This window comes from Petaurus breviceps, unplaced genomic scaffold (genome assembly GCF_028583685.1).
Source record: "Petaurus breviceps papuanus isolate PSGF00001 unplaced genomic scaffold, PetGlider_PUasm1.0 188, whole genome shotgun sequence".
In the NCBI taxonomy this organism is placed as follows: domain Eukaryota; kingdom Metazoa; phylum Chordata; class Mammalia; order Diprotodontia; family Petauridae; genus Petaurus; species Petaurus breviceps.
Window position 1 is genome coordinate 1,360,352 of NW_027185804.1, and position 14,248 is coordinate 1,374,599.

General features: G+C 42.3%; 1 protein-coding gene across 30 annotated transcripts in view; it reads left to right on the plus strand.

Moving 5' to 3' along the window:
- SOX6 (SRY-box transcription factor 6) overlaps positions 1-14,248 on the plus strand; it is a 672,513-nt gene that overhangs the window by 611,270 nt on the left and 46,995 nt on the right. For all 30 annotated transcript variants that reach the window (XM_069091122.1, XM_069091109.1, XM_069091112.1 and 27 more), the window contains one exon: positions 10,433-10,541. In XM_069091122.1, coding sequence (XP_068947223.1) covers positions 10,433-10,541 — 109 coding nt within the window. The remainder of the gene's footprint in view (positions 1-10,432; positions 10,542-14,248) is intronic.

Genomic DNA, 14,248 nt, shown 5'->3' on the forward strand with positions numbered 1-14,248 from the left:
TTCCTTCCTTCCTTCCTTCCTTCCTTCCTTCCTTCCTTCCTTCCTTCCTTCCTTCCTTCCTTCCTTCCTTCCTTCCTTTTTAACCTTCTTCACTTTCTTTTTTTCTCTTACTCTCTTTTCTTCCCTTCCTCCTTCCTTTCCTCTTTTATTTTTTCCTCTTCCTTACCCTCTTGCCCTTCTTTCCTCATTCCATTTTCTTTCTTTCTCCACATACCTTTTCTTCCTTTCTTCTTTATTTTCTTTTTCTCATATGTTTTATCTATCTCCTTTAGCCTTTGTATATTTTCGCTTGCTTTTCCTGACATGTTTCTTCCCTTGCCCCTTCCCCTTTTTCTGCAGTTCTCTTGATGAAGAACCCACATTCCAGTCAAGCCAAGTACTTTTACCTTTCCATTAGCTCTTTGCTAGGAAACCCCACCCTGTCCAATGCATATGGATCCCTTGACCATGAGGGCATCCACTCATACATTTTCTCTTCCCTTCTCAGTTCTGCCTCCCTGAGCAGGTAGGGTAGACACAAATCATACTGCTTTGACTCACTCTCTGAGATATTTTTACCATTTACTTTCTGAGATTAGTATTCTTTCACTAAGAAATGATCCTCTGTGAATTCTTCAGAAAGCACACTCTTCCTATGAGCAGACCTCCCATTTTGTACTTACTGTGCTTTGCTCTTTCTTTAATATCATAGTATCCCACCTTTGGGAGAAACTGGTGTCTGTGCCTTGAGGAGGCCATGGAAGATGATTTCCAAGGCCCCTCCCTGATTTCACATGATATGTTCTCTGTTGTGAGACCCCCTTCTAGTTTGGATATTCTCTTGACTATTCAGCTTCCTCCAGAAGCTCCCCCAACCTCTTCATGACCACTGATGATACAATTTCTGAGGTAGCAAGCAAATACTTTTTGGCGAAGAAGTGTGACCATAGTTTGGCAAGCCTGCATGACAGACAGATTATTTTCTAACATTTTCCTTGAGAAGATGAATAATTGCACAGAGGCTTAAAAATGCCATGGCAAAGTCATTTTTGCCAGTGTTGCTGCAGTGTGGGAGGGAGAGAATGAGCCAGTCAAATTTGCTTCAAAACATCAGGCTGATGTCATGGAGAAAGAACCAGACCGGGAGTCGTCAGGGTCCTACAGTCTCTGGCCCAAGATTCCTAGCAGACTAGGGTAGGAGGGTGGCGTCAAGAACACAGCTGTTGTTAACCTTGTAACATAGAGTTATCATAACCCAAATCTTTCTGCGTTCTCTTGGTTCTAAACCTCCGGCATCTTAAAGCCCAGCCCGACATAAATGGCTTGCCCACAGTCACATACACACAGAGAAGGCCATTCAGGAATATTAGATGCCCTTCACCTCCACCCCTGGTCCATCATCCCAGACTCACTGATGGAAATGTCATCTGAAGTTCTCTGTCTCTTCTCTCTCTCGTGGTACCCTGACCCACTTTTTAAGCCTCAGTTAAAATCTCACCTTCTGCAAGAATCCTTTCCAATCCCCCTTAATCTTAGTTTCTCCCCTCTGAAATTATTTCTAATAATTTATCTCTAATATCTAATTATTATGTAGATATATTATATATAATATCTATTGGATGTATCTGATATCTATTATTGATATATCTAATATCCTAGTTGTATATTTAATATCAAGATAAATAATATCTATAATAATATTTCTAACAAACCCTAGTCTCTCTCTCTCCCCCTTACTGTCTATCCATCTCTCTATTTATTTATCTAACCTTGTTTGTACATGGCTATTGGTATGTTGTCTCCACAATTAGACTAGGAGCCCCATCAGGGCAAGGGGTGTGTTTGCTTTTCGTTATAGCCTCAGAATTTAGCCCAGTGCCTGGCACATAGTAGATGCTTTTAAAATGCTAATTTACTTGATTTGGCAATCAGCCCTACTGGTAACACATTTTCAGACTATCCTTGGTTTTTAAAAAAATATAAATAAGGAATTTGTAAAAAGAAATCATGTTAAAATTAAAATTATTTTAAATTATGCATATTATACTTATTTATACTATATGCTATGCATATAAAAATATATGACTTAAAGTATATTATTTTTAAAAATCCTAATAATTATCTGAAATTTAGCTGCCAGATTTTGGTAAAACAAATGCCCAAGATGATAATATCAGACAAATATTTTGCTCTGTGCCTCATTCCAATCCTCTTGTTTTTATGCTCAGAGCAAAGGTGATAAAGTATTATTAACCATTTATATAAATCCACTTAACCAGGTTTTATAATTTTTAATGGTGTGTTGATTTTTGGTGGGATTCTGTATCATTTTACCAGAGGATTTTCTATAAATTTGTTACTGAGTCAAGCAGTGAATAAGGATGTATTCAGAGACAGCTCTGTATCATGCCTTTGTGCTCCATTAAGACTTGGAAACCGCATGAAAGTAGTAGTCTGCCGACCACACAACTGGTTATGCTTAAGTCTGAACGCTTCATAACTCTAACTACTGGGGAGTTGCAAACTTATAAATAACCTTGCAATTGGTTAAAAACCATATTAAAACCATATGAACAGAGACAGAAAGCTTTTGGTTCAGGGAGTTCAGTAAGTACCATATTCCTGATGAGTGTGTTTGGATTTCGTACTTTTTGAGCCTTGTTGTGGCCATCGGTGTCACACAGATGTGTTCAGGGCTAATGCTGCTTTGTGATTTGGCTTCTCTTGTGTAGAAACTAAGTTCTGAGTGTATTCTAGAGAGGGACAAGGTGCCATCCTTGGTAGGGTGGATGGAGAGTCCCATGAAGACTCTGGGAAACTGTGTTTTCGAATTGTAGAATACTTTTTCTAAGTTAAAAAGAATTAATTCAATATTTAATTAATACGGCAGCAAGGTGGTGCAGTGAATGGAGTGGAGTCTACGATCAGGATGACCTGAGTTCAAATATGAACTCAGATACTGACTAGCAGTGTGACCCTGGACAAGTCATTTAACCCTGTTTGCCTCAGTTTCCTCATCTGTAAAATGAGCTGGAGAAGAAAATGGAAAAGCCCCCCCAGTATCTTTGCCAAAAAAAAAATCCCCAAATGGGGGTCACAAAGAGTCAGACACAACTAATAGGTCCAAAAAAAAATTCAGTTAATGCACCTGCTATGTGCCAGGCACTGTGATAGGCACTGGAGATAATAAAGATTAAAATGAAACTGCTATTGTTCTCAATAAGCTTTCATTCTTGGGGAGAAATGAGATGTGCATATACATAAATGCAAAATATATGCAAAGTGACTTTGGTAGAGAGAGGGTACTAAAACTCCAGGGAGTCAGAAAAGGTCTCAGGGAAGAGAGAACACTGAAGCTGAGATTTGAAGTGAGCTAGAGGTAAGGAAGGATAGCCTTTCAGACATGGGGTATGCCCTGTACAAAGGCATGGAAGTGGGAGATGAAGCATTGCATATGGGCAACCCATGCACCCATGGTAAGAAGGAAGCTATAGAGACATGAATGACGTTTAGTTGTGTTATGTTTGGAGCCGAGACATCTGGGTTTAAATCCTACCTCAGTCTAGGTATTTACAGGCAAATCAATTTGTCTCTAAGAACACCAGTTTCTTCATCTCTAAAATGGGATCATTTCATGTGCCACTAATATCTGCACTGTCTCTCTTTTGGTCTGTTGTTAGGAATGTGCTCTGCCACACTTACAACATTATACAACTGTGAGAAGTTATTGATCAGTTCCAGAATTATAAAAAGGGTCTGGCAGCTGTTTCTGTCCTGGGCTCTGCTAGAGTACCATGGGAGTTGTGCTAGCATCTGTTTGTTTCTCAGGTCTCTGGTAGGGCTCTCCAGAACAATATTCAAGAAAGGTCACTTACCTTCATCTTTGTGAGGATCCCTAAAGTCTCAATTCAGCCTGGGCAAAGGGAAAGGTCTATGTCCCACGTGCACAGAGTATCAGCACAGAGCAGCAGTTACAAGCTGGGGAAGGCAGTTGCTTAACCATGCTCAGGACTTTTCTTAGCTCTCAGGAGGAAAGCACTGTGTGATTCTAGAAGAGATAAAAGAACTCTGCACCTGGCTTTTATTCCTGGTTCTTATTTCCTCATCTATGAAGTTATTAATTCTCCAAAACCTTTCCTAGTTCTGTGGTTCTGGATTTAGTGACACTGGGTTTTCACTCCTTAGAACAAATTAGCCTAAATCTCTGTGGCCCCAAAGTGATTTCTTTACAATAGCCTTGTAAGATGAGCAGCAGAAGCATTATTGTGCCCATTTCCTGGATCATGGTAGGAAGCAGAATTGTATAGTAGAGAGAGAACTAACCTTAGGATCAGGGAGAGATTGGTTCAGGTCCTGACTCTGGCACATCCCTGGCAGGAGACCTTGGGCACATATGCAGCTCTCACTGTTCTGGGTAACTCTCTTAAGACCATATGTTGGAGAGAAAGTGCCAACATGCCTTTGTAGAAGGAGTTTCCTCATCCAGGGAGTTGCTTTATATCGACGAAATCACAGGGACAGTCCCTGTCCATATCTCCAACTCTGTCCCCACCCTAACTCTATGCCAGGATCCAGAGAATCATAACTTCAAAGCTAGAAAGGAAGTCCAGGGGTTCTTAGCCTTTGCATGTACCTTTCTGGGACTCCTTTAGTCTTTGGACCCCTTCTCAGAATTCTATCAAAATGTATGAGATAAAATACCAAGTACATTGAAATATAGCCATCAAAATATATTTTTAAGAATCAACAACAACACATTCATGGATTCCTAGTAAAGAACTACTTCAGCTCTCTCCTTTTGACAGAGTAAGACACTGATACTCAGAGGGGAAAAATGAGTTGCCTTAGAAGACACAGGTAGCATGACATTTGCACCTAGATCCTCTGACTTCAGAGCTTGTGTTCACTGAACCACATAGATGAGGAGGGAAACTAAGGTGCATAGAAACCTAGTGATTTGAGCTAGTCTGTGTCTGTGTCTGTGACTGTGACTGTGTCTCTGTCTATGACTGTGTCTGTGCCTGTGACTGCATCTCTGTCTTTGTCTGTATTCCATTTGTCCAGATCTGGGATTTCCTCAGGGTAGGGAATCCTCTGGCATAGAACTTCTCACCAATCACACAAATCACAGAGCTATCTTAAATGCCATCTAGTACAATCTCTTCAGTTTAGATGAAGAGACTGAGTCTCAGAGTGGTTGAGTGATCTTGTGAGAGCTTAGTCTGTCTCTAAGTCAAAGACTCTAGCTAATTCTCCATCCTCTTGGTAAAGGTTGAATGACTTCCCCAGGGTCATGCTGTATGTGTCAGTAGCGAGATTGACATGTATCCTGCCACCTTTGAGGATGGCCCTCTATCTGCCCCGCTATGTTGACTCGTCAGATACCCATGCATGTTCCCCAGCTCTTATGGTGTATGATTATGCAAGCTTCCCTTCTGATCTGCGGATTTGTTAAATCTCACGGTTAAATTTTGGAACTTAACCCCCAATTCTCATGAATTTAAATAAAAAGCCTGCACAAATATCACAAAGCACATTGCACATTTTAAATTTGAGAGTACCAGAGACCAGCAGTTTTTGTTTACTGTCTCCTCTATATAAACAGAATATAGATGGCAATTAACTAATAACCCACATATGGGTTTATTTAAGACAGTTAGTGTAGAGTAACCTAATTATAATATAATTTAAATGTGAAGACAGCATGACATAATTATTTGTACCCATTGTAACTAGAATATTGTCTGTAGCATATGTACGTATACATATGTGTATGTACATTTTTGTATGTATATAAACTGCCCCTTTGGCCCCTTGGGCATTTGTTCTGTGGCTTTTTTGAATGACCTATATTAAGTCAATATTTAGAAACTAGCATTTTGGGAGAAAAAAAAAAAGATTGCTAACTACCTCTGAAACAAGACTTTTGAAACTGAGGACAATTACATCATTGTCCAACTACCTGGGCTTAAATGAAATAGATTTGTTTGTAAGAACTATTAAAAAATTTTGAGGATATTTTAAGGTGTCTGACATTTTCCATCTCAGTCTTTAGCGTCAGTTTTACCCACGGAGAAGGGGAACTTGTGGAAATCATCTGAAGCCTGGGTACAGCCTGATCACACTGGGTAATCCGGAAGGGAGGGGTGCCCACTGCATGATTCCATTGCATTTATTGTTCTTTGGAAGATGGCTGCAATCAGTCATCTTCTTGCATATGGTTTGAAAAAAGCCTGTCTCGCTGGAAAGTATAACTGTTATTTAAGCACAGCATCCACTCTACTCCTGAAACAGTTTTGCCAAACTTATCCAAGTATTCTCCCATGCTTAAAGATGATATAAATATCATTTATAGCCAGCCGTTTGCTTCAGCCTATATGGAATGTCTTCCTGCTCCCTTGATCTAAGTGTCCCAGTTTACATTATAGTCTTTATTGCCTTGGTTTGATGGAGTGATCAGTAAAAATTTAATGACTCTATAAAATAATAAAAATGTCATTAATTTACCACGGATCTCAGATGCAGGGGCTGTAAAGTTACATTAATAAACAGAATATTTTTTTTACAACAAAAAGCATTGTTACGTGGGATCATATAAATAACACACATAAATTTAAGAGCAATTTTACTGTTAGCACACACATTATTATGGAATAGCCAATAAGTGTATAAAACATAGTATATAAAATTTTATTAAAATATACTGTGCGCATCAAAAATTCAGCTTTTATCTAAGTGCAAAGAAAAGCCATTATTGTGTGCTTACTGGTTCACGGCTCTTCTTTCCCCAAGATCACAATTTTACATTTGTTGCCAGTCACAGGAAGTTGCCTGCGTTTGTAGAAGAAAACCACCCGGATTCTTCCTGATTGTCCCAAACTCAGGCTTCCCCTGTGCCTGGATGCAGAGGCCACATTGATCAGAAGCTGTCCCTGCCATGATAGCAAGGGGAAAAGTTGCTAATTTCATGCAAAGTTAAAAATAATGCCCAAGGGGTTGGATGGTTTGTTCAGTGACTCTGGAAATCAGGGATAATAATGTAGCAGTCTATCTGTCATCACTGAGCCGGCCCAGTATTGGCTGGGATAATCCGTGAAGATGATGGATGCAACTGGCTTGTGGCCTGTAACGTTTAACATTCATCAGCTCTCACTAAAGGGGGCTTTATCATTTAAATATCTTTATTTAATATGCAACATCTACCTCATACATCACAATTTCAAAGCACTTAGAGAGCCAACAGGCCTACCAACACAGCGGAGCCGACTTTAATTTTTTTCCATAACTTTTATGTTGCCTGCATGTTTGTGACTGACAATGCATAAATAAATGTCTAATCACGGCCCAGCATGTAAAAATGAACATTCCGCTGCCAGGCAGAAGCCTGGGTGTTTGTCCTGAGGGTGGTGGTAGGGAGGTGGGGAGGGGCAGGACAAAATTATCAATGAAACATCATCGCCATTTTCAAATTGTCTACAAATGTCATAGCCCGACGAGAGTTTCCAGGATGAGAAGAAAATGGGGGTTAGCAAACGTTTTGCCACACACAGTCTAACATGTTCTCCTGTCGGCAGACTTCTCAATAGACTGATCCCAAAGTTGACATATTGTGGAATGGAAATCTTTCTGCATCTGTGGCCGTATCCACTATTTATGAGTCTTGGTGTCCAACTCCACCAGAGCAAGTGTGGTTTAGCTTAACTGCCCAGAGTCAGATACATATTCTCTTCCAGTGACCGGGCACTCTACTATTTACAGTTGTGTGGCTGGCAAAGAAATATCTTCCACTGTTTTTTGAAGCAAGGCCGAATGGATGTCTTTCTTCTGGGGAGCTCAGGGAAGCTTCTCTGTCAGGGCAGAGCTCTACAATCTCTCTCTATAGGCTCGAAGGCAAGAAGGATAGTATTAATGTTGAAAAATATGAAACGCTGTACTCTGGTCAAAACAATCTCAGTGGTAATTTATTTTTTCCCATTTCAAATGGAAGCTTTATGGGTTATTTTTTTTTCCTTTGGCCAAAATATTGATATTTTATGAGAAAGGTTTATGGCAGAAGAATTTGTTTTGAATAAAACGAGAGAAATGAATGATTTCAAGGGCATTTAGAATGTATGTGCAAACATGTGTGTGCATACATGTGCTCATGTTGGTGAATGGTGACTCCAAGTGTTCTTTTTTGTTGTTGTTATGATTAAAAACAGGTTCATAGGACTGAATTGTGAGAGCACTCCCCCCTTTTAAAAAAAAATAAAAGATATTATCATCATGGAAGCTTTGTTGTCTTAAGATTTTGTACACCATGGCATGTAATTTTCCCTCTTCTCCCTCCTTGTCAAAATATTGATATTATTTCAGGAACTTATTTTATTTTATTTTATTTTTTAATGGAGAATATTTCCCGGTAAAATCAAAGAGAATGACTGACTTGGAAAGATCCTTGAAATATGCATATTGATAGGTAGCACAGTCTGTTGATTTTCAGAGTAGAAAGTTGTTCTCCCCCCTTGCACAAACACAGCAAAGGTTGTTCTGCCAAGAAGATTGCAGGTGTCACGGCAGAACCCCTTTTGCATTTATCGTGGGAGAAAGCATTCAAATGCAAATGTTTGCAATGAGAAACAATGTGATAAAAAGGTTGAGTATTTTCCTTTCCTGGTGCTTATGGTTGTTGTTTTTTTTTCCTTTTCCCCTCCTGCAAATCTAAGCCTCGGCACTTGAACATTGAGATGTTAGAAATGACTGTCCCCATGACATATATAATGTTTGACTATTTCCATTTACTGTGTGTCATTAGTAGGCCTTATACATTTAGCACCTCCATGTATAGACGCATTTTTATGAAAGAAGACATCACCAGATCATACTTAGGATTGTACTCTTGGTCTCATTTGCCTTTTTTCCAGATGTCACGTCTAGGGAAGCTGTCCCATGTCTGCTTTGGTCTTCCTCCTTAGCCTTTACCCTAGTTGGAAAAATGCAGGGTCACCATTTTTCTGGTGGCCGCCATTCCCCAACCAAAACAGTCCTGGGACAACTTTACCACCTAGAAATTCTCCAGCAAACGAGGGCTTATAGAGCCAGGTTTAGTGCTCTGTCTTCCTTCAGTGCCAATTTAAACATATTCTGTGCTGAGGGGAACAGGGAAAGCTTCCTGCACAATTTGACTGATGGGAATTAATTATAGAAATATAATGATATTCAAAAAATAATCATATTAGAAAGCACAAACGTATTGAGACTGTACAAATGAGGCACAGCAGCTATCAAGTAATTGTATGTTTGCTCTTTAAGGATATTTCCAAGTTTCTAAACATCTCGATGAAGAGAAAACTCAGAGTGTTTCCATCGAATGCCTAGCATGGTTCAGTACGGAACTAGGTCACTGAACAATAGGCTGAACAGCAATCGGCACTCGGGGACTGCATAATACATTAGGAAGAGCATGCAGAGGCTGGGCCGGTGTGGAGACGGGAGCTGGTATTTCATGTCTCTCAATTCAAGCTGACGTGCCATTTAATATTGTTTCATAGTAAAGCACCACAAGGTTTCGTTCATTCACAAGTACAACCGGATGCCAAGTTTTAGTCTGAAGAAGCAACAAGGCTTAGGGGAGGTGGGGATGTTTGGGGAAACAGGACTTCTTCCACTCCTGCAAACAAGAACGCTAAATTAGTCATAACCACTGAACACTCTGCCACTGATAGCCGGGGAGGGCCGCTGCCACAAGTCCCCTCATGCTTGGCCCCTTGGAGCGTCCTAGGCCCCGAATCCTTTGAAGAACTGGGTTAGCAAGTAAACTGCCTTTCTTTCCTTTTTCCTCCCGCACTGGCAGGTCCCACGCAGGTCTGAACTCTCCGGGGCCCCCTGCTTTGCTAGGAGCAGTGGTCTCTTATTCACTTCCCGTAGAGGCTCAGTTCAAACTCCTAGGCAAAATAATAGTACCGACGATGCTGTCATCTGCTGTTCCTCCTTTGAAATATTTGTCTTTGAAAGCCTCTTGCATAAAATTCAGACTTGTATTTCCTCAGGAGTACAAATGCAAACTGTGATCTCTAAATGGCAAAAAACGCCTTTCCCATTAAACTTCGCAGTGTGTTTTAATAGGAATTGCTCTTTCAAGTTCTGCGTTTGAGGCTGGAAGAGGCTGATTGGATTCCTTTTCATTGAAGGGGGGAAAGCCAACGGAGGGAGAAGCAGTATAGGCCAGAGCCCACAGGGTTCCTGGCTGTGGTTTCTGGCCATTACCTGAGCTGTCCTTAATATGGCCCATGTGCCAAACTGGCCGGAAGTGGCGGCGCCAGATTCCAAGCTTTCCATAGTAGGAGTTAGTCATAGCCAGTGTTTCAGAATCTGTGCTTTTTACATATTGAACAAGAAAAGAACGAAAATGGGAGAAAATGTGACTGTTCCTAAGACTGCCATGAGCTTTAATGGGTTTTCTTTTTTCTTCTAGGAGAGAACACACTTTGAGAATCTGGGCCCTCAGTTAACAGGGAAATCAAATGAAGATGGGAAACTGGGCCCAGGAGTCATTGATCTGACCCGGCCTGAAGATGCAGAGGGTGAGTTGTTGCTAGGGACCCTCTGGTCTTTGCTGCTCCTAAAATGTGTGACTGGTAGGCTAGGACTGACTTTCTTGGGAGCCGTCACCTGGATCTTAAACTGAGAGTGTTCAAGCCTGTCCCTCTTGACTGCCTTGTGGGGTGAATGGTCGGGGGAGGGAAGTTGTGTGGGGGAGGGGATGAAGAACACAGCTGGGACTTCCCTACAGGGTTCTATCTCCAAGGGTATTTTGCTGGTGCATTTCGTATCCTCTGGAAGTGTTTTAATGAAGTGCCCCAAGCCCCATCTGAGGACAGAGAATTCTACTTGTTCTCCCAAGAAAAACTTGCAGAAGTGATTCTGACTCTGAATAAAGGATGGCTGGATCACTCGAAGCCCGTCTTTAGGAACCAGGCTAGGGGTCTGTAGCAGCATGCCTGTCTCTGCTCAGTCCAGAATGCTGGTTTGCTTAGCCTAAATAATGCTGAAATCTTCTGGAAAAGAAGGCCTGCCTGCCTGCCTAGCAGACCAGGCATTCACCTCAAACTTTGTCATGAGATCCAAGTCCTTTTGGGTTTACAAATCAGTAGAACCTGTTCCCCTGGGCCTAAGTAGAATTTACGATCTTGGTTCGGCACTTAGGGAGCAACGTTGCCTGGTTATTGACTGTGTCATCAGCACAGAGACCTGGCTGGTTTTCCCGTTAGCCTCTCCCTTGGCCAAAACCCTCCCACCAGTCAGAGAAGATTAATTTGTTCTTTTCAGTGTAACACAATACTCGCTCCTGTCTCTGGCCCCAAGCAGAATTCCTCCTTTAGCCTAAGGGGAGAGAAGCTGGCCCTCCCTCTCGCCCTTTAAACCACAGCAGTGCTTCTGTGGCCTGAAACATTTCTCAGCAGCATCAGAATCTGACAAAAGTTCTGGACGGTGCCCAGGTGCCAACCCAGGAGCCAGTGGCAGAAACATGGAGTGGTGTTGCTGCTTGGGATTGAGAGATACTTCAGGAAGTTTCCAGAAAGCAGCCCTCTCCTAAGATGGCAGAACAGGCAGCGTTTGGCTCCAGTGCTGGGCACATCATTGCTGCTTGGGAGATGTTTGGTTGATTTCAATCCTACGTTTATTAAGCAACTGCCACAGTCAGGGGCTTGTGTCAGGCCTTGGGGAAACAAAGATAGACATGGCACAAGTCCTGTTCTCAAGGAGCTTACATTCTAATTTGGGAAGGACAACTGCATCCACAGCCATGATGCAAGGGAGGAAAGCTCAGCAAGAAAGGGATCGTTTTCACCAGTTGTGTTTTTTTGGGGGATTGGGCAGGGAAGACTCTAAGGAAGAGGTGGGTGAGCAGGGCCTTGAAACAAGGGAGACTAGAAGAGGAGAAGAAGCCATTGCCAGGATGCAGAGCTCAGTGCGAACAAAGGTCTGGTAGGTGCTTGAGGACTTTGTCCCGAGGTGCCAAATTGGAGACTGCTGATGTCTTGTGGTCTTTAAGCTGTGCAGAAACAATAGCATGCAGCACCTAGCTAATAAGAAGGATTCATAAAAATAGAAGCTACCAGAGCATACATTTCCATTCTCTTCCACAAAAACAAAACAAAACAGCAAGAGCCTGGCTATCACATCCCAGATGAGCTCTTCTACTGTCCTTAGGAACAAGTGGCCCACCTTAAAAAGTTAATGGTTCATGCTGCTTCAGGTGCAGAAATGGCTGGCTATGTCTCTGACACAGAACTGGGGGTGGGAAGAGGTGAACGAGAATAACCCAGTGGTTTTGGGATAGAGAGGAAAGGAAAGGACTAGCATGAAATAAGACTGGACAGATAGATTGGAGCCAGATTGTGGAGGTGGTGAAGGAGCTTGAATGCCTAGATTAAAGGTTTATCCTTTATGTAGTAGGGAAAATTGAGCTGCTGAAGGTTTTGGGTAGAGAGTTATAGAGGGGAAAGGATGGAAACAAGAAACCAAACAAACAAAAACCAACACTTAAAAGACTAACAACTGTCTAGGTGAGAAGGAATGAGGGCCTTAACAAGGGGGAGGGGAGGGATGTAAGCTATATGAGTGTGTGTGTGTGTGTGTGTGTGTGTGTGTGTGTGTGTGTCCCACAAGAAGCCTTTCAACCAGTGCAGGTCACTGTGCATTAGCTCCCCCATGGACCATCAGGCTACTTAAAGTGTCCTAGAAGCTAGATACAGTCTCAGAGGTAGGTCTCAGTTCTGATCTCAGTTATCTCTGTTGACTGCCTTCAGCTTCGTTGCTGGACTATTTTGTTTAACTTGCTTAACTTTAACTGCTTCCTGACTCCCTGTCCCACCCTCTGTCCCTGACATGAGTCATGCTGGCAGTCCCATGGGATGCTTGGGACCTGCTCATTTGGGCCCAGGCTTGGTAGCCATGGAGACCTGCATTCTCTTCCTGGTTCTAAAGCTGCCTCCTGCAGCAATGCCGGGCATGTGCTGTTCACCTCTCCTCACCCCTGCTCTGATCTGGAAAGTGGGCATAAATAGATCCAGTTGCTTCTCAGTAATTCCCAGAGAATCTGGTGGGTGGTCTCAGTTGCTTTGAAGATCAAGAATCAGTGCATCGACAGTAAAGACAAGCTTCCGGACACTTAATATCACGAAAACCAAAACAAAAACCTCACCATCTCTTATAAGCTGAGTACAATAAAAGTGGTCAGTCTCTGGGAGGTCTCCCAAGTTTTCTCTGTACTGGGTATATGTGATTTCTTCCCAAAGCTAGTGTCTAGGTTTTTGGAGGGCAGAATTCTTGTGACCTTCCTTGGTGTGGCCCATTTCCCTTCCCCTAAATATAGTAGCATTTGTCACCCACTGCCTCTCCTGTTACTGTACCATACCCAGCAGCCCCACATGACATGTGTAACTTTAGAAGGATTGTAGTGGCCCAGGGACTGCTGGAGCGTGTGAAATCTTTTCCTCAGAAGCAAGCCCTGGGCTGCCATTGAGTCTCTGTGTGCCTTGGGGGGAATGTGAGTTCATGAATGGAGTCCGGTTACCTGCTTAAAGCCTACAGAAGCAAGAAGCCTCTGTAAGGGGGTGCTGGGGAAGGGAGGTGGCAGCAGGGGGGAGGTGCCTTCTGCTGACTGTTAGGATGCATTCCCTGGCACCTGCTCCACCCTAAGCCCAGTGCTCAGCCTTCGACACTCGAATGAGTGGAGTTACAGTTAATATTAAAGTCAATACAGGTTTACATGGTAATTCTTCCATTTTCACAGCCTCATAAAGAGCCAAATCAGGAATCTTGGGAATTATTTTATTTAACCTCCTCATTTTGCAGATTAGGAAACTGAGGCCCAGAGACATCCAGTGATTTGGTGAAAATCACAAAGCTAACAAGTAGTTGGGTGAGGCTTCAAATCCAAGTCTTTGCATTTCCTGTCCTGTAGCCTTTCCCACTAAGGGATTCTTCGTGTGTGTGTGTGTGTGTGTGTGTGTGTGTGACAGAGACAGAGAGAGAGAGCTATTTAGAAGTCTGGTGAAGCCACTGGACTTCTCAACAAAATGTTTTTAAATGTATAAAGTATGTAGAAGTACAAAGGAAACCATATCTATTGAAATACAGCAGTTGCTTTCTCAAATTTGTGAAGAGAACTGAGGGTCATTTGGGGGAGAGCAGACCCCATGCCTCCAGTCCCATAGCCCTCACCTCCGTGTCTATCCTGGATTTGCACTCAGAGAACCAGTGTTTCAATCCTGCTTGTGCCCCT